General features: G+C 43.2%; 1 protein-coding gene across 4 annotated transcripts in view; it reads left to right on the top strand.

Moving 5' to 3' along the window:
• The window catches only part of LOC127415318 (ras-specific guanine nucleotide-releasing factor RalGPS1), a 193,988-nt gene that overhangs the window by 160,311 nt on the left and 13,251 nt on the right, over nucleotides 1–20,426 (top strand). For 3 of the 4 annotated variants that reach the window (XM_051654030.1, XM_051654032.1, XM_051654031.1), the window contains 4 exons: nucleotides 9,920–9,987; nucleotides 17,980–18,106; nucleotides 19,612–19,766; nucleotides 20,141–20,189. In XM_051654030.1, the coding sequence (XP_051509990.1) occupies nucleotides 9,920–9,987; nucleotides 17,980–18,106; nucleotides 19,612–19,766; nucleotides 20,141–20,189 (399 nt within the window). Of the gene's footprint in view, nucleotides 1–9,919; nucleotides 9,988–10,920; nucleotides 11,043–17,979; nucleotides 18,107–19,611; nucleotides 19,767–20,140; nucleotides 20,190–20,426 lie in introns of those variants that run through there. The other variant, XM_051654033.1, reaches the window with a different exon arrangement.

Genomic DNA, 20,426 nt, shown 5'->3' with positions numbered 1-20,426 from the left:
TCAAAGTTATTTTCCAGTCAGATATTGTCGGCTCTTTCAGAGTGGTGTGTTGAAGTTTCATATTGAAGTAGACACTGGTGAATGAAAATATGTAAGTTGTGGTATCTAGAGAGTTGTGATTGGTCCCATTGTCACAAATGATTTGATTTATACAACGGTCTGTTCAAATACTCGATTCTGATTGGACGTTAAAACCATTTAATGCACTGGTAGTTCCATTAAGTTTTAATCCCTGTTCTATATTAATGCGCCTACTCTGCTGTCCTCTGTAATGAGACATTATGAGAGTTTTATGCCTCTGTTAAAATGACCTTTGTACGCGAATATAGTCTCCGAGCTGGGATTAACCGTGACGGTTAACAAAATCAACAAGGGGACAAAATCAAGTCATGCAGTGCAGTCTTTAAATCAGGGCTTGACATTAACAACCGCCAACCTGCCAAATGCGGGTAGAAATCGGGTTTGGCTGGTATCTCCGTCACCCTTACTAGCCACTTTGGCGGGTGGCCGCAGACGAAGCAGATTTAATGGTATTCATCTCGCGCTCAGTGCCTTATAAGCAGTTAATATGCTTCTCACATCTGACACACGCATCTTCGCAGGGCGAATGAAGCGTGCTTTCGCACTAACCTTTGCAGCGCACATCAGTGTGCTCCAGAGACACAGCCAGAGCACAGCACAGAGCAAAACCTGTGTGATTCAGTCGGGCTTCGATATCGTGGTGGCCGGCAGAGACAACAAAACTAATGTGACGCATTTTAATTCTACTGAGAGAAGTCGAACCTCTCAAACTGCCAGACAGCCCTGACATTAAACAGCACTGACCAGGGCCATAGCAAGGTAATCTGGGCCCCCTGACTGTACATTGCTCTGGGCCCCTTTCCTATTAAAAAATACAGTTTAGAATTTGTTGTGGGGTCCCCTGGACCTTTGGGCCCCTAGAATCTTTACCACCTTTCACCCCACTAGCTACGGCCCTGGCACTGACATTAAACATGCTGTGAGACAACATCGATTACAAGGTTTTTAAAATACACATCATCATTCAAACAAATTTATTTTTTAATGCAGTAACACTAACTGGTATCTGGGATAGATGCATATTAAATCAATTAGGGTGAATACTGTATATATGACTTAATTTATGAATATTATTCTGCCATCATTTTCTCACTTTTATGTTAATCCAAATCCATAGGACTTTCTTTCTTCCATGAATGGAATAACGATTAATGTATTGTTCCATTTATGGAAAAAGGTGCAATGAAAGTTAATGGTGACTGAATTTAATCAGTCTAACATCTCTTTTTGTACTCAGTGGAATTATTATTGTGGAAGTTGTAGTTAAACGTTTCTAAATGTGTTTAGGCTATTAGTAGTTTCAAATACTATAGTTTATTTTTTAGAAAGACTATCAATATTAGCCTAACCACATTAATAATGTGGAGCCATCAATGATCTGATTGTTGCTTTATTACAAATGCAACTGTTAAAAAAATGGTAGACCCAATGGTAACCTTTCATGAAGGCAAGTACAATTTAGAATGGTTAAAGGGGTTAGCATCTGGACTTCCATGGACAAATTGACAAATTATTGTTTTCCTACTGTTCTAACTGGCCATGTTTGCCTTCAGATATAAAGGTGACCTGCGTCCTGCTGAACTTATATCATTCTCATTCAAGTAAAATGTCCAAAGAAATGCATACAGTTACAGTCTCCATTTACCTTTGTCAGTTTTTGTGGGACAGGGGATTTTGGCTTGTGAAAACGCTGAGTGGCTAGTGACTTTGGAATGCCACAAGCCACAGTGGCCATTGAGCCAAAAAGTTAATGTCAAGTCCTGCTTTAAATAAACTGTGAAGCACTACAGGAAACACAGAAAAGACAATAGTGTTCATCGCCCCATATTACTCACCTAAAGCACTTGTAAGGAAAGTATGGTTTGATATTCAGCTGTTTTGCACAGAGGGGAAATGTGTCTTTCGCTGTCCGTTGAGATGAGGCAAGATGATTTAAATTGTAATATGATAAACATAATCTAATATTGCTGCGCTTCTCAATATGTGCTGTCTATAGCCTCTAGAGGGCACTCCCACAATCATAAATCACTGACTGAAGCTTTGAATGGAGACTATTTCATAACACGCAGCCTTTTGTAGTTTTGTAATTGTGCAAGGCCACATCACGAATTCATTCTTAATTCAATCAATCATGCAGCCTTAATGAACACCATATGGATGTCTCAGAGGTCAAAGTCTGCAGGTTTAGAGGGTTTTCGATGGTTTTCTCCTCATCATGAAAAGGAAGTGCCTCTTTTACAACTGTCATGTCAGCAACGCCGGTATTTTCTCATTAATGTGAAAGTGACAAAAAATAGGAATTTAATATTACATGCTCTAAAGATGGGCCAACCCATCTGCATTATGTGCCTATTATTGTTTCTGGATCGAGTATTTAAATTCACAGTTTTTAAAGAGTGTTTGTCTCCAAAAAACTCAAGTTATTTTTTTCCAATTATTCATACAGCTTTTTATTTAACTAAATGTTTGGCAATTCACAGTTGATTTAAAGACGGCACAGCATATCTTTGGTGATGTTGTTTTTTTGACGGTTAATCCCAGCTCTGAGACTTTATTCGTGTCTGGAGGTCAATTGAACAGAGGCATAAAACTCTCACAATGTCTCATTACTGAGTACAGCAGAGTAGGCGCATAATGTAGAATAGTGATTAAAACCGACTGGAACTACCTGTGCATTAAACGGTTTTAAGGCACGCATTCCAGCCAATCAGAAACGAGTATTCGAACAGACCATGGTATAATATCGCACTACTTTATCTCAGTGTCTGATTTAGAATGGGCAGAACTTTAGATCTAACGACCCATAGATAAAGTTAAACATTATTATTATTCATTTATTTATTTTTTCATTACCAACTAATACCAATTTCAGTGAAAATTTAATTGAAAATAATTTACATAAATTTAAGACTTTCTTAGTATTTGATATTGTAACAACTTCACAGCAGAAGGGAAGGAGAACACAGGGAAGCGGGTTTTCCAGGCTCAGGTAAGACTTTTAATCGGCCACTTCAGTGCTTTACAACTTCACAAACTCATCAGCTTCACAGGCACGTAGTTACTTTAACACATCAGCTTTCATAGGCACATAGTTACTTAAACACATCAGCTTCACAAATTCAACAGAATGAACGTAACAGCTTCAGGAGCACCGTGGCCTTCCTTGTGCCAAACTCTCTCTGTCCTCTGCTGGTGGCGTGGCTGCTTATATGCCACTCTCCCCATGCTCACTGGAATTAGAGACAGGTGTTACACATAATCTAGCTCAGGTGCAAGCGCCCTTACCGCTTTCTCTCTCTCCGGACGGACGCTTGACCACGCCCCCGCTGCCACATATCCCCACCAGCCGTCTCTGGCCGGGAAGACATCCGGCCTGTCTACCACTCGCCCCCCATCCCCCCCCCCCCCCCCATTTCTGGAAAGGAAGTCGGTGACAGCCATCTGCTCTCCCGGTCTGTGGACCACCTTGAACTTAAATGGCTGAAGAGCCAGATACCAACGGGTGATCTGCGCGTTGGTATCCTTCATGCGGTGGAGCCATTGGAGTGGGGCGTGATCCGAGCAGAGGGTGAAGGCCCGCCCCAACAGGTGGTACCGGAGTGTGAGGACCACCCACTAGATGTCTGAAGCGTCCGTCTGTAAGACAAACGGGAGAGAGAAATCGGGTGAGTGTAAAAGCGGCCCCCTGCAAAGTGCGGCTTTAACCTGCATGAATGCCTGTTGGCACTGCTCCGTCCACTGGACCGGGTCTGGAGCTCCCTTTTTAGTGAGATCAGTCAGCAGGCTGGTGACATCCGAATATTTAGGCACAAATCTCCTATAATAGCCAGCCAGCCCTAGGAACTGTCTCACCCCCTTTTTGGTCTTGGGCCTCGGGCAGGCCGCAATCGCCGCAGTCTTGTCAATTTGGGGACACACCTGCCCGTGGCCTAAGTGGAACCCCAGATACCGTACCTCCACATGCCCAATCGCGCACTTCTTGGGGTTTGCTGTGAATCCTGCTCGTCTCAGCAATCTCAGAACCGCCCTCAGATGCTGCATGTGCCACTGCCAATCATTGCTGTAAATGATGATGTCATCTAAGTAGGCAGCGGAGTAAGCCGAATGCGGTCTGAGGATTCGATCTATGAGACGCTGAAACGTAGCCGGGGCTCCAAACAAGCCGAATGGAAGCATCACAGATTGGTGTAATCCAAACAGCGTGGAGAAGGCTGTTTTTTCACAGGAAATTGGTGTTAAGGGGATCTGCCAATAGCCCTTTGTCAAATCCAGTGTCAAATAAAATCGAGCAGTGCCCAACCGATCGAGCAACTCAATAACATGAAGCATTGGGTATGCGTCAAATTTAGACACCACGCTGACTTTCTATAATCCACACAGAATCGTGCAGACCCGTCGCTCTTAGGAACTAGAACAACCGGGCTGGACCAATCGCTGTGGTATTCCTCTATTAACCCCATATCGAGCATAGCATCCAAATCTTCCCGGACAATTTTCTTTTTGTGCTCAGGCAATCGGTAGGGACAGCTACATACCACCACCCCCGGCTCGGTCTCGATGTGGTGCTGTATGAGGTTTGTACAACCCGGTAGAGGGGAAAACACATCTGCAAACTCCTTCTGCAACTTGGCAACCTCTGCGAGTTGATACGGTGAGAGGTGGTCTCCGCAAGGTGAAATGAATGTGTTTTGTATTCACCTCTGGCCCAAGCTCTGCCCTCTCCGGGACTACCGTAGCCAATGACACAGGGACCGCCTCGCTCCACAATTTCAGGAGGTTGAGGTGGTATATTTGATGCGCTCCCCCTCTATCGATTCGCTTTACCTCATAATCGAGATACCCCACTCGTCGTGTGACCTCAAAGGGTCCTTGCCACTTGGCGAGTAATTTGGAGCTCAATGTGGGAAGTAATACGAGTACCTTATCTCCCAGTGCAAATTCCCGCAGCCGAGTTCCCCTGTCATACATTTGGCGCTGTCATTCTTGAGCTTGGAGCAAATTCTCCTGTGTTAGTTGCCCCAAGGTGTGGAGTTTTGCTCTAAGATCAAGAATGTATTGAATTTCATTCTTGCTGTTTGAAGGTCCCTCCTCCCAAGCTTCGTGCATAACATCAAGCACGCCGCACTGCGCCGCCCGTATTGTAGCTCGATTGGGGAAAACCCCGTGGATGCTTGTGGGACATCTCGTACTGCGAATAAAAGGGGATCGAGCCATTTGTCCCAATTTCTAGCATCCTAGTGTACGAACTTACGAATCATATTTTTAAGGGTTTTATTAAATCACTCCACCAGGCCATCTGTTTGTGGATGGTAGACGCTGGTGCGGATTGATTTAATGCCCAATAATTCGTAAAGCTCACATAGTGTTTGTGACATAAAGGTTGTGCCTTGATCGGTGAGGATTTCTTTCAGAATCCCCACCTGGGAGATTATTTTGAAGAGTGCCTCCGCAACACTGCATGCTGAGATGTTGCGCAGAGGCACTGCTTCTGGATATCGCGTTGCATAGTCCACTAGGACAATACAAAGCGATGTCCACGTGTTGACAGCTCTAATGGCCCGACGAGGTCCATGCCAATTCTCTCGAAGGGGACCTTGATCAGCGGAAGAGGGCGCAATGGCGCTTTTGGGGTGGCCGGTGAATTCACCAGCTGGCATTCGCGGCATGCCGCACACCACCTGTGGACATCGCCGCCAATGCCCGGCCAATAAAAACGGGCTATTAGATGGTTCAGTGTTTTTCTTTCCCCTAGATGACCCACCACGGGACTATAATGAGCCTCCTAGAACACCATTTCCTGACAGCTCTGTGGTATTAATATCTGGGTTGTATCTTCCTTTGTTTGAGCATCCTGCGTCACTTTATACAACCGCTTGTTTATAATTGCAAAATAAGGATATGAAAGGGTGACACCCGGCTGGAGTTGTTGACCATCGATCACTCTCACTTGGTCAAAGGCGTGCTTGAGAGTTTCATCTCGTGACTGCTCCAAAGGGAAATCCCCTTCGGGAAATCCCCCGAGAATGGGAGGGGCTGCAGCCTCTTCCTCCCTCAAGTCATCCTGATGTGGAGCAGATGAAGACAGCCCTGGCTCCGCCTCCCCTGCCAGAGCATCGCACATCTCACGGCTTTAGTGCAGGACCCATGGGTGAGGCGGGAACTAACCGTGGCCTCCACTCTATGTTTTGTTCCCTTAAATTTAATAACAAGGGTCACCACAGGGTAGTTGTGAATATCCCCATGCACACACTTCACCCTCACTGTTTTAGCTGTGCCCAAAGCCTTGCGTTGAACCAAGCGTTGGTGGATAGTGGTTTGATTACAACCCGTGTCCACCAATGCTTGGTGAATACCCCCCTTGACACTTACCGGTATCCGATACGCTCCGGCCCGATCGGGGCCAGCCTGCGGAATGTCGGGGATCCGGACCACCGTTCCCAGCTCCATGACAGGGCACTGATCCTGGAAGTGTCCTGGATCTCCGCAACTCCAGCAGACCAGCCCAGGCGCCACGCCTGCACCTGCGTCGGCAGGCACATCCACCTGAGGGGGAGAGTGGCAGGGCACTATTGCTGCTGTGGGCAATGGGAAACCCTGCGCGCAGGGAACGGGCTCTGGGGTGAGAGAGAGTGAGAGAGAAAAGGGGAGGGGGAAGAGATCGGGGAAAACATAGAGGAGGGGGAGAGAGAGTGGGGGCTCTTCCGCCCCCTGGTATGCCACCAAATGCCCCTCCAGCAGCCATTTCCGGCAGGCGTCTCGGAGCCGTTGGGTAAAAGCAAACAGGCGGTCAGTCTTCTCCAGCTTCATGGATTGGAAGAGCTGCCGGCACTGCTCTGGGCTACGACCAACCCGCTGCAGGATGGACTTCTTCAGGTCTTCATAGGCCAGGAGGTTAGCCACCGGCAGTTGTTGTGCCGCAAGCTGGGCTTTCCAGGACAGCAGCGGGAGGAGCCAGGCCACCCACTGATCTTGCGGCCAGCTCCAGATCTCGGTGGTCCTCTCGAACAAGTTGAGGAAGGCTTCTGGGTCATCTTCCTCCCCCATCTTTAGAAGTGTGGGTGGTGGCAGGGGGCTGTGGTGGCCGGGGCTCTCTCCTGGCTGAGGCGGCTCCGGATCGCATGCTTGAGTTTGTAGGATCTCAAAAAAACGGCGGTCTTGGTCTTGATGCAGCTCAAGCAGGGATTGTAGGTGCGAATGGTGTAAGCTGGCGAGGGACTTGAGGATCTCGGCCAACTGCGAAGACTCCGTGGGGCGTACTTCAGATCTCCCTGGTTTCGGCACCAGCGTAACAACTTCACAGCAGAAGGGAAGGAGAACACAGGGAAGCGGGTTTTCCAGGCTCAGTTAAGACTTTTAATCGGCCACTTCAGTGCTTTACAACTTCACAAACTCATCAGCTTCACACGCACGTAGTTACTTTAATACATAAGCTTTCATAGGCACATAGTTACTTAAACACATCAGCTTCACAAATTCAACAGATCGAACGTAACATCTTCAGGAGCACCGTGGCCTTCCTTGTGCCAAACTCTCTCTGTCCTCTGCTGGTGGCGTGGCTGCTTATATGCCGCTCTCCCCATGCTCACTGGAATTAGAGACAGGTGTTACACATAATCTAGCTCAGGTGCAAGCGCCCTTACCGCTTTCTCTCTCTCCGGACAGACGCTTGACCACGCCCCCACTGCCACAGGTATGTACCCATTTTTCTTTAATGACAGCAGGCACTCAAGCTGACATGGACTACACAAGGAAATCTGACCTTTTGTGAGGAGTTTACATGGTCAATGTCACAAATTTGCTTATATTTAATTAGTTGCTGCCTTCAAGTTAACCTGGGAAGCTCTTGCAATACATCCGAGTCGAGCATTTGTTATTACACATAGCACGCATTCAAGTCGGAAACAAAATGCGGAAGTCAAACTCAAACAAATAGACAACGAACAACGGCTAGAGATCATTTTTTTGTGTTGTAACAGTAAATAAACATTAGCTGTGCAGCACTTTTACACGACCTATATAATTTATTAATGCATGGAATTTAACAAATAATTTATTAATTTTCTTAAAACAAACAGTGAAAGGAAAGTCATTAGTTGACTGACGTATATAACAAATTAATATTATTGAAATAAAGCACTGAAATTGACTAAATTGCAAATAGCTTCATTGCTTGATTTTATTACAAATAAAATAACTTGCCCCTTCCAAAGTGACAACTCGGCAGCTCGAATATCATCTAGAATTCTGAGTTTCCCCACTTATAAATACAACTTGATCATTCATGTGCTCAGAACTCGTAACATAATATTTCTTATTCCACTTGCATAGTTACCTAGAAGCAGTGCAGAATCTTAAATATTTCTTCATCATTTTACACCATAACATTGCTTTGTTTTAAATTTTACACAATCCTAAAACTTTCTGTTTCTTTTCAGCTTTCAGTTTGATTCAGTAAGAATGTGGTACTTTCACAATTTTGCTTTTACATTCAATCAACTTCAAGAATTAAGATCAGATGTTGATGTGCTAATTTTGCTATCATGTCCTGTGAATATAATGTTTTGAACATAAGCTGACTCTAGACAGCTTAACAGTTGTTTATCTAGAGATCTGTGCAGCCAGGTAGAAGACTGAACCTCAGCAGCCATATATAAAGTCTTGTGTTTTTTCTTTCTAGGAAAGAAAGATTATTATGCCCATGGTGAAATGTACTTTACTGAATAATTTTTTTCTGGCCCTTTCGAACAGACGACAGTAATGAGTTAAAGCTGTTGGTCTGGTAAAATTTTCAAACCCAGCCTGAGAAAATGAAGAATGACACCTTTATGACACAGTGACATAATTCACACGTCTTTTCCATGCTTGGTTAAAAAATTATTTGTCTGGCTTACTTTGAGAAATATCAGGTGATACATCTGTTAAAACTAGGCCATGCAGAGACTAATGTTTACATAAAGTCTGTACTGTAATAAAGAGGAAGATTAAGTAATGAAAAATGCATATTGAATGCATGTACACTGTACGGTCATAGTGTAAAATAAAGCAATAAGCCACGAGAGAACTTGTGTTACAGAAATTTTACTATGGGCAAGGGTTATTTTTTTTTTTTCTTTTGACATCTCATGGTAAATTAAATCATTGTAACACACAGCCTCTTTTGGCTAATTATTAATAAAAAATAGTGGCAAAAGACAGTCATTATCAGAATAAACAATTCTTCTGCCAAGTAATATAGTTCATTATCCTAGGCTGTCTGCGGTTGTCATGCAACGCAAAAAATTGGCACATTAATATACAATGCACGATTACGCAATAAAAAGCTTTGAACATGGCATGTCCAATCAAAATTTAGATAAGGAAACGGTTTTATTAAAGGGATTTTACACGATTTTACTGTTTTGAACAGTTGTCTTGTTCTTGAATATGAGTTTATATATATATATATATGTGTGTGTGTGTGTGTGTGTGTATGTGTAGTGCTTTGGTTAAAAGTTAACTAAAATAATGCATTGTGCAAAATAAATACCTGACAAATCTGACATTAAGTTTGAGCCTACAAAGTAAGCAAAACACTATTAAACTTTAACTTATAGTTGTGTCTGCATATTAGGCTGGGATAAGAGAAAGTAATTTTAACATTGAATAAATAATACACCTTTGATGACAGCACTTCTAAAAAAAAAAAATGGAAGACCTGCATATCAGTGACATTTTGTTGGTCAAATTTCAATGTTTAAATGATGTCAGTGAAGTATAGTGCACAAATTGTGCAAAAACTATAGCCTTGTCACAACCATTCATTTTGTATATTTTTTATTTTGTATTTTATTTAATACAGTCTGTCATTGAAGATTGAACCTGGGAACAGCTCACCTCGCCTGGTATCCTCCAAAGAAGATTTTGGAGGTAAGGTCTTTATCACTTCTTAATTTCAATTTGCTTTTTTGAAAAACTCATCCTGGAATAGGTTAACTCTACTCTTTTTTTGTTTTGGTTATATTTACCAATGGAAAAAAGGGGATCATCAATAATTCAGTTGAAATACCACAGATGTACCTGCCTGGGGAAGTGGTATTCTGCATGGACTTATCATATGTCTGGAAGTCATTGTTGGTTAAAGGGATTTTGCAGATGTGTACATTAGGGGAGCAATGAAATAATGCCTAAATATCCTCAGAATGTATGTCCAGGGTGCTGTAGATTAGCCCCACAGAAGCTTGTCTAAACTGTCAGACTCACTTCTTCCATGAGCTTATACCACTCAGTTTGGCAGATAAAAACCACCTGCTGTCAGTAAAGTAGCTCATAGTGGTCTTCAGTAACATTCAGATTGGCTTTAATTTGAAAAAGTTTTATCTCCTAACTGAGCTAAAAATTAAAGTGGGTCATCTGATTTTGGATCCAGACATTAAAAGGATAGGTCACCCAAAAATGAAAATTCTCTCATCATTTACTTACCCTCATGCCATCCCAGATGTGTATGACTTTCTTCTGCTGAAAACAAACAAATATTTTTAGCAGAACATTTCAGCTCTGTAGGTCCCTACAATGCAAATGAATGGTTACCACAACTTTGAAGCTCCAATAAGGCAGCATAAAAGTAATCCATAGGACTCCAGAGGTTCAATCCATATCTTTAGAAGTGATTTATAGTGGCTGCACAATATATAATTCCCAGGTATGATAATTATGTGACAGTTTGGATGTGTGTTTATATGTCTTTATCTGTGTTCTTTAAAGATAATAATTTACTTTAATGTATGTATACATGGACAGGACTATTAGGGCAGTACAGAGTAAAAATAGTTTTTTAAAGACTACTTGGTCCTTTTACTTCAGGATAAGCATCTGAAGATCATTGCCAAGCTGGTGGAGAGTTTGAGATCATGGCGTATGTCAGTTTCTGAGAGAGAGAGAGGCAGAGCAATTAGGATGTTTTCTGTTTCTGTCTATCAGATGGGTGAGCTTGAAATTGCATTATATTGAGCATGTTATGGTTGTAACAGCTGTGGCAGAACTGTACAAGCTAAGGAAAAGGTCTGGTTGAGGTTAGTGATGGAATGAATATGGGAAAGATTTTTTTTTTTTTTTTTTTTTTTTTTATAATCTCCTGCAATTGTGTGTTCTGATGTTGAATGATGACATAACAGATCCAGAAATCAGTGTGATTGTACAGGTTTGAAATTGAGGCTATCAAGTTAAATTTGTTTGCATTGTTCTACATAGACTGCATCTCTGGTGACTGATTCTGTGCCCAATAGTATACTAATTTGTGTGATATGACTTGACAGTTTTGTTTTCTGTATTCATAAACATGTTCCGAATGCACATAATGAAATGAGAGATTTTGTGCGCGAGTTTTTCATTTTTTATGCCAAAATGCACATGAACTTAATTGTTGGCTTATAAAGATAATTGGTTTAAAATGGTCTCACAATCCCAAACTGCTATTGGAATTGGTCATCCACCTTAAGCAGTGCTTTGACAATGTACAGTGCATTCAGAAAGTATTCAGACCCCTTCATTTTTTTTCCACATTTTGTGAAAATTTGCATTTTATTTTGCTTAAATGCTTAAAAAAAATTCACATCAATCTACTCTTCATACCCCATAATGACAAAGCCAAAACCAGATTTTTGATAACTTTGCAAATTTAAAAAAAAAAAAAAAAAAAAGAAAAAAACTGAAATATCACATTGACATAAATATTCAGACCCTTTGCTATGACACTTGAAATTTAGCTCAGGTGCATCCCATTTCTCTGATTCATCTTTAAGATGTTTCTACACTTTGATTGGAGTCCATCTGTGGCAAATTCAATTGATTGGACATGATTTGGAAAGGCACACACCTGTCTATATAAGCTCTCACAGCTAAAAATGCATATCAGAGCAAGAACCAAGCCATGAGGTCAACGAACTGCCTGCAGAGCTCAGAGACAGGATTGTGTCAAAGCACAGATCTGGGGAAGGCTACAAAAAAATGTTGGCTGCATTGAAGGTTCCCAAGAGCAGAGTGACTTCCATAATTCTTAAAGAAGTTTGGAACAACTAGGACTCTTCCTAGAGCTGGCCTCCCAGCCAAAGTGAGCAATCGGAGGAGAAGGGCCTTGGTAAGAGAGGTGACCAAGAACCCAATAGTCGTGTGTGGAGATGGGAGAAATTTGCAGAATGACAACCATCACTGCAACACTCCACCGTGCTGGACTTTATGGCAAAGTGGCCAGACGGAAGCCTCTCTTTAGTGCAAGACACATAAAAAAGCACCTAAAGGACTCTCAGACTGTGAGAAACAAGATTCTCTGGTCTGATGAAACGAAGATTGAACTGTTTGGCCTCATTTCCAAGTGTCATGTTTGGAGGAAACCAGGCATCATTCATCACATGCGCATTACCATCCAAACGGTGAAGCATGGTGGTGGTAGCATCATGCTATGGGGGTGTTTTTCAGCAGCAGGGATGGGGGACTTGAAGAAAAGCTGTTGAAGAAAAGCTGAAAATACATTATCCTTAGTAAAATACAGATATCCTTAATGAAAACCCGGTCCAAAGTGCTCAGGACCTCAGACTGGGCCGAAGGTTCACCTGTGTTTTATGTGATTGAAAACCATGTCTGGCAGAGGTGATGTTTGTCATTATATTAAACATGTATAGTTATATGTCTTAAATAATTTAAATAAACACATCCACTTCTCAAATTGACCCAATAACATAAATTAATGCAGCACATACTGAACAATATATATAAATCTGAGGTATCACCAAATCAATGTAAATTACATTGGTGAAGTACAGGTCATTTTTATCACATGTAAATTTGCTTTGCTACATTTCATAATATTTCACTGTTTATTGTTGAAGTCCGTATTATTGTCCATTGTCACTTTTGAGAAGTCTCTGTTAAGCACTAAACCAAATGTTTTCTTGGTGCAAATATCTACTGTTTAAAAGGCCCCTATAGATGCAATCTCTGCTGACAGCAGTTAGAAATATCCTACTTGCTTCCGATTGTTAATTGTGAAGAAATCCGGTTTCTGTTTAGGTCAGGGCTCCTCTTGCTCAACATAGCACCTAACAACCCACCATAAAAGACAGTAGGGAATGTCATTATTACTATACTCCTAATTATCAACAAAATCCATTTCCAGTATTGCCACAAATACCTCTCTGGTTTCAGTTTATAATGGAAAGAGGCCTATAAACATGAATGCAGGGAACAGTTTTATTGGATGAGCCTGTCCACTTATTTTTGCTGACATTCTTTTTTTATCAGGCCAGTAATGCTGTGGCTGGTTTGTGAAAATGAGCCAATAAAGAGGAATTTTGACATGATGCCTAATTTTCTGCTGTGGAACTATGTTAAGTGTTCATTTAAAATGATGGCCCTGTTAGCTTTCTGAGAATCATAGCTCTGCTAATTATTCACATGTGTCTTAAATAGGTGCTAGTAAGTACTGTATGGTTGTTTGTTTTGAACAGTACAGGAAAGAGCTCTAAGAATGCATCTTCCATCTAAATGTAATAGTTTTAATAAGCAAGGAGGAGATCCTACAGTAAATGGATGCAGTATGCAAGTTTTTTATTGCAGTTACTCGGAGCATTAAGTGGTAAGTGTTTTTGAAGGGACAGAAATAAGGAAATTGTATATATGACATGATGAAGCTTTTGTTTACACTTTGAGTATAAATGTGCGTGTGTGCATTCTTAGCTAGTTTGGGGAAATGTTTTTATTTCATCCTAGGATGTCCTCAGTTGGAAAAGCAATTCATACAGTGCATAAAATATGTATTTGTAATTTTTATTTTTTAAATTATTATTCTAAAAATATTTATTTTGGAAGTAATGTAAGGTTGTGGGTTAGGGTTAGTCTGTAGTGATTATCTATCTATCTACCTACCTACCTACATACACCAATCAGCCACAACATTAAAACCACCTGCGTAATATTGTGTAGGTCCCCCTTGTGCCACCATAACACCACAATTGTACAAAGCGGTTATCTGAGTTACTGTAGACTTTTTCAGTTCGAACCAGTCTGGCCATTCTCTGTTGACCTCTCTCATCAACTAGGCATTTCCGTCCACTGAACTGCCGCTCACTGGATGTTTTTTTTTTTTTGGCACCATTCTGAGTAAACTCTAGAGACTGTTGAGCATGAAAATCCCAGGAGATCAGCAGTTACAGAAATACTCAAACAAGCCCATCTGGCACCAACGATCATGCCACGGTACAAATCACTGAGATCAAATTTTTTTCTCCATTCTGATGGTTGATGTGAACATTAACTGCAGCTCCTGAACCATATCTGCTTGATTTTATGCAATGCACTGCTGCCACACGGTTGGCTTATTAAATAATCGCATGGATGTTTGTTGGTGCCAGATGGGCTGGTTTGCGTATTTCTGTAACTGGTGATCTCCTGGGATTTACACACACAACAGTGTCTAGAGTGTAAAGAAAATGGTGCGTAAAACAAAAAACAACCAGTGAGCGGGCAGTTCTGCGGATGGAAATGCCTTGTTGATGAGAGAGGTCAACAGAGAATGGCCAAACTGGTTCGAACTGACAAAGTCTACGGTAACTCAGATAACCGCTCTGTACAATTGTGGTGAGAAGAATATCATCTCAGAATGCTATTCTGAGATGTGGGTTGGTGCTGTTTTGTGTTTGTGGGGATCCTACATAATATTAGGCAGGTGGTTTTAATGTTGTGGCTGATCAGTGTATATATATATATATAGTATATACTGTAAATATTATATATAAAAGGTTATTCTGCTGTGCACAGGCAAAACACAGCAACTACACTGTAACGAGGCAGGCGAGGAATGAGGATCTAAACGCAGCTTTAATGAAACAAAAGATAAACTAAGTACCCAGAATATAAAGAAACAAAAACACAGGCACAAAACACAGGGAGCCAAGTACAGAGCATAATAACACATGTGAAGACTGACAAAGAAACCAGGGGAAACAAGGGCTTAAATACACAAGGGCAAACAAGTGAACGAGGAACACCTGGGGAAAACAAATCATGAAAGGAAACTACAAAAGGACTACAAAACTAACAGGAAACAGGAACAGGGAACTAAACAAGAATTTCAAAATAAAAGTCTAAGCACAAAAACGGAATACGTGACAGAGCCCCCCTTTAAGGAGTGGATTCCAGACGCTCCAAAAAAGATTGTCCATAGGGTGTGGGGGGAAGGGGGAAACAGGCAGTACAAGGGGCAAGGGGAGCAGAGGAACAAGGCAAAGTCAGGGAGGTTTGAGACCAAGGCAGAGCCGGAGGGATGGAGAGCCAGGGTGACGCTGCAGGCTCGGAGGACCAAGCTGGAGCCAGAGGTTCAGAGGGCTGAGATGGAGCTGGGGACTCAGAGGACTGAGGCAGAGCCGGTGGGAGTGAGGACCAAGGTGGAGCCGGAGACCAGAGCAGATCAGGCGGATGGCCAGGAGACTAGAGCAGATCAGGCGGATGTCCAGGAGACCAAGGAGACCAGAGCAGATCAGGCGGACAGCCAGGAGACCAGAGCAGATCAGACAGACAGCCAGGAGACCAGAGCAGATCAGACAGATGGCCAGGAGACCAGAGCAGATCAGACAGATGGCCAGGAGACCAGAGCAGATCAGGCGGACATCCAGGAGACCAAGGAGACCAGAGAAGATCAGGCAGATGGCCAGGAGACCAAAGCAGATCCAGCAGATGGCCAGGAGACCAAGGAGATGACCTCAGGGTAGGGACTGTGCCAGGAATCCCGGTTGGCGGCCACAGGGCTGAGACAGGGTCATGAGGCCTGGGAGGTGGCCACAGGGCTGAGACAGGGTCAGGAGGCCTGGGAGACGGCCACAGGGAAGGGACTTGGCCAGGAGGCCTGGGAGGTGGCCACAGGGAAGGGACTGGGTCAGGCGGCAGAGCCGCTGGAGGAGGGGTTGGCAGAGCTGCTGTAAGAGGAGTCTCTGGGAAGAGCAGGTGGAACCGCTGGAGGAAAAGTCTCTGGAGGAGCGGGAGGAGCCGCTGGAGGAGGAGTCTATGGGGAAGTAGGCGGAGCCGCTGGAGGAGGAGTCTCTGGGGGAGCAGGCGGTGCCACTGGAGGAGGAGTCTCTGGGGGAGCAGGCGGTGCCACTGGAGGAGGAGTCTCTGGGGGAGCAGGCGGTGCCATGGAAGTCTCTGAGGGCAGAGCCGTGGAAGACTTTGAGGGCAGAGCCGGGAGAGACTCGAAGAAGGCAGGCAGAGCCATGGAAGGCGGAGCCGTGGGGGGCTCGAGGGGCGGAGCCATGGAAGGCGGAGCCGTGGGGGGCTCGAGGGGCGGAGCCATGGAAGGCGGAGCCGTGGGAGGCTCGATGAGTGCTGGCAGCGACTGGGAACAGACCTCCGTGATCATGAGAACTGGCAGTGACTCGGGAATGACCTCTGTGGTCGTGAACACTGGCAGAGACTCGGGAACTACCTCTGTGGTCGCGAACACGGGAAGAGACTCGGGAACGACCTCCGTGGTCGTGAGCACTGGCAGCGACTGGGCAACAACCTCCGTGGTCGTGAGCACTGGCAGCGACTAGGCAACGACCTCCGTGGTCATGAGCACTGGCAGCGACTGGGAAGAAGGTGTCCTTTTCCTTCTCCTCCTTTTCCGTACAGCTGGGAGCGAAGTCATGGGAGCGGACGAGGCCACAGGCATAGGCTCTGGCTCGTTGGCCGTGGCAGGCTTGGAGCAAGGAGCCGTGGCAGGCTTGGAGCAAGGAGTCATGGAAGGCTTGGACGAAGGAGCAGAAGATTCAGGTTTTGGCCCTGGGTTCCCGCCATAATCCACTGTGTAAAGAGATCCGCAAAGTTCCAGAGCTTTCTCCACATATTCGCAGAGTGTCCAGTGAGGATCAGCCGGAGGCATCAGTTCCTTCAGTGCACTATTCAGACCGGTCTGGAAGAAAACCACCAGAGAGCGGTCTGGATAGTGCACTAAATTCGCTAGCTCTAAAAACTCACGGACGTGATCCTCAACTGGACGGTCCCCTTGCTTCAGAAGCAGAATTCTGACAGCTGCTAGATCCATTTTTGTTCAGCCTTTCTGTAACGAGGCAGGTGAGGAATGAGGATCTAAATGCAGCTTTAATGAAACAAAAGGTAAACTAAGTACTCAGAATATAAAGAAACAAAACACAGGGAACCAAGTACAGAGCATAACAACACATGCAAAGACTGACAAAGAAACCAGGGGAAACAAGGGCTTAAATACACTAGGGCAAACAAGGTAATGAGGAACACCTTGGGAAAACAATCAGGGGAAAACCAATCATGAAAGGAAACTACAAAGGACTACAAAACTAACAGGAAACAGGAAAGGGGAACTAAACAAGAATTTCAAAATAAAAGTCTAAGCACAAAAACAGGGAATACGTGACATACACACACCGAAATTGGTTCTCTTAGACTATGATCTAAGGTCATGTATAACTGGATAATCTAGAATCTGAATATGAAAATTGTAATAGCTACAAAATGCACACTAAAACCAAGTTCCTCAGTTTCAGTGTTGGCAGTATAGTATGTCCTAAATTTGATATTTAAGTAAACGTAAATGTGTGTGTGTGTGTGTATGTGTGTACAATGTTTATACTACATTGTGGGGACCAAATGTCCCCATAAGGACAGTAAAACCTGAGATCACTAGGGAAAGGCTTATTAAACATACTAAACAATGTTTTTTTGTTTTTTTGAAAATGTAAAAATGCAAAACGTTTTCTGTGAGGGTTAGGTTTAGGGGTAGGGTTAGGGGTAAGGGATAGAAATTATCATTAGATCTATATAAAATCGATAAAATGCATGGAAGTCTATGGAGAGTCCCCACAATGATATAAAAAGAAGTGTGTGTGTGTGTGTGTGTGTGTGTGTGTGTGTGTTTAGGACCCTCAGAAGTGTCAGCGTCAGTGAGGTATAACCGTCGGCCGACCTGTCCTGATACATCGGTGGTTGCAAACCTCCCCACACCACCTCCTGCCCGTCACAGGAAGAGCCACAGTCTGGGGAATAAGTTAGTGTCACACTACATTAAAACACTACCATGTGACGATGTGAATATACATTATGACGTACACACTGGTTACATTTCACAACAGAACAAATAAAAAAGGACAAATTCACAAACAAAAAAGGTTAAAAATAATAATAATAATAATTAATATATACTGTGTGTATATATATATACACTATATTGCCAAAAGTATTCGCTCACCCATCCAAATAATTTAATTCAGGTGTTCCAATCACTTCCATGGCCACAGGTGTATAAAATGAAGCATCTAGGCATGCAGACTGCTTCTACAAACATTTGTGAAAGAATGGGCCGCTCTCAGGAGCTCAGTGAATTCCAGCGTGGTACTGTGATAGGATGCCACCTGTGCAACAAGTCCAGTCGTGAAATTTCCTCGCTACTAAATATTCCACAGTCAACTGTCAGTGGTATTATAACAAAGTGGAAGCGATTGGGAATGACAGCAACTCAGCCACGAAGTAGTAGGCCACGTAAAATGACAGAGCGGGGTCAGCGGATGCTGAGGCGCATAGTGCGCAGAGGTCGCCAACTTTCTGTAGAGTCAATCGCTACAGACCTCCAAAGTTCATGTGGCCTTCAGATTAGCTCAAGAACAGTGCGTTGAGAGCTTCATGGAATGGGTTTCCATGGCCGAGCAGCTGCATCCAAGCCATACATCACCAAGTGCAATGCAAAGCGTCGGATGCAGTGGTGTAAAGCACGCCACCACTGGACTCTAGAGCAGTGCAGACGCGTTCTCTGGAGTGACGATCACGCTTCTCCATCTGGCAATCTGATGGACGAGTCTGGGTTTGGGTTCAGGAGAACGGTACTTGTCTGACTGCATTGTGCCAACTGTGAAGTTTGGTGGAGGGGGGATTATGGTGTGGGGTTGTTTTTCAGGAGCTGGGCTTGGCCCCTTAGTTCCAGTGAAAAGAACTCTGAATGCTTCAGCATACCAAGAGATTTTGGACAATTCCATGCTCCCAACTTTGTGGGAACAGTTTGGGGATGGCCCCTTCCTGTTCCAACATGACTGCGCACCAGTGCACAAAGCAAGGTCCATAAAGACATGGATGAGCGAGTTTGGTGTGGAAGAACTTGACTGGCCTGCACAGAGTCCTGACCTCAACCCGATAGAGCACCTTTGGGATGAATTAGAGCGAAGACTGCGAGCCAGGCCTTCTCGTCCAACATCAGTGTCTGACCTCACAAATGCGCTTCTGGAAGAATGGTCAAAAATTCCCATAAACACACTCCTAAACCTTGTGGAAAGCCTTCCCAGAAGATTTGAAGCTGTTATAGCTGCAAAGGGTGGGCCGACGTCATATTAAACCCTATGGATTAAGAGTGGGATGTCACTTAAGTTCATATGCGTCTAAAGGCAGATGAGCGAATACTTTTGGCAATATAGTGTATATATATATATATATATATATATATATATATTTACCTTAAAATAAAGCATATCTTAATCTCAGTCTCTTTCACTCATATATTTTCAGTATGATGTGCCAGTTTGGTGTGGTGGAGAGTAAAAGTGCGACTTTCCCTGCAAAAGAAAAGGCTCGACACCTGTTGGATGACAGCTTCTTGGAGTCTCACAGTCCAGTCAGAAACCATACATATGATTCAGTATTCACCAATGGCATCTCATTGGGTAATGCTGCATATTTCCATTGCACACCTATTATTATAATCTCAGTTTTTGTCTCACAAACATACTTTAAGCATGTTTCACTGAAGATCACTGCCAGTGCAAGGATATCTGTGGGATAATTTAAAGTATAGTTAGTGTTCTCTTAAGTCATAAAATATTGTGGTTGCCTTTGTGATTTTCTTCACTAGATGGCAGCAGTATTCAAGCCTTTGTGCAGTGGGTTTTGCTTTTAGCAAACTCAACAATAATTGGCTAGTGGAGTATATTTGCATTAATAGACTTGTCATCTTCGATATAGAATTTATCTGGTAGCAGCCATTGATTTTGAGAGAAAGAAAGTGATTTTTAATTTGCTTTTCTCTGTCCCTCTGTAGGCAGTAGAGAAAGTTCTTTTAGTGATGAATTATCAAGTACTGTGGAGAGGTGAGGCAATCTATACTTCATTATTATTACATTGTTATACCATTTCTATAAAGATTTTCCTTTTTCCTTTGAACTATTTTTACTCTTCAGTTTATGTCCTCTACTTTTTTCTCTATCTTTTTCTTTTTCCATGCAATAATGTTCAGAATAAATAGCTGTTAACATATGTTATTTATCTTTGACTGCTTTCTTAATATAAAGTTGTATTAATATAATATTAACATTCCTACCTCTGAT

Source organism: Myxocyprinus asiaticus, chromosome 24 (genome assembly GCF_019703515.2).
Source record: "Myxocyprinus asiaticus isolate MX2 ecotype Aquarium Trade chromosome 24, UBuf_Myxa_2, whole genome shotgun sequence".
In the NCBI taxonomy this organism is placed as follows: domain Eukaryota; kingdom Metazoa; phylum Chordata; class Actinopteri; order Cypriniformes; family Catostomidae; genus Myxocyprinus; species Myxocyprinus asiaticus.
This window is presented reverse-complemented; position numbering and strand designations above follow the sequence as displayed.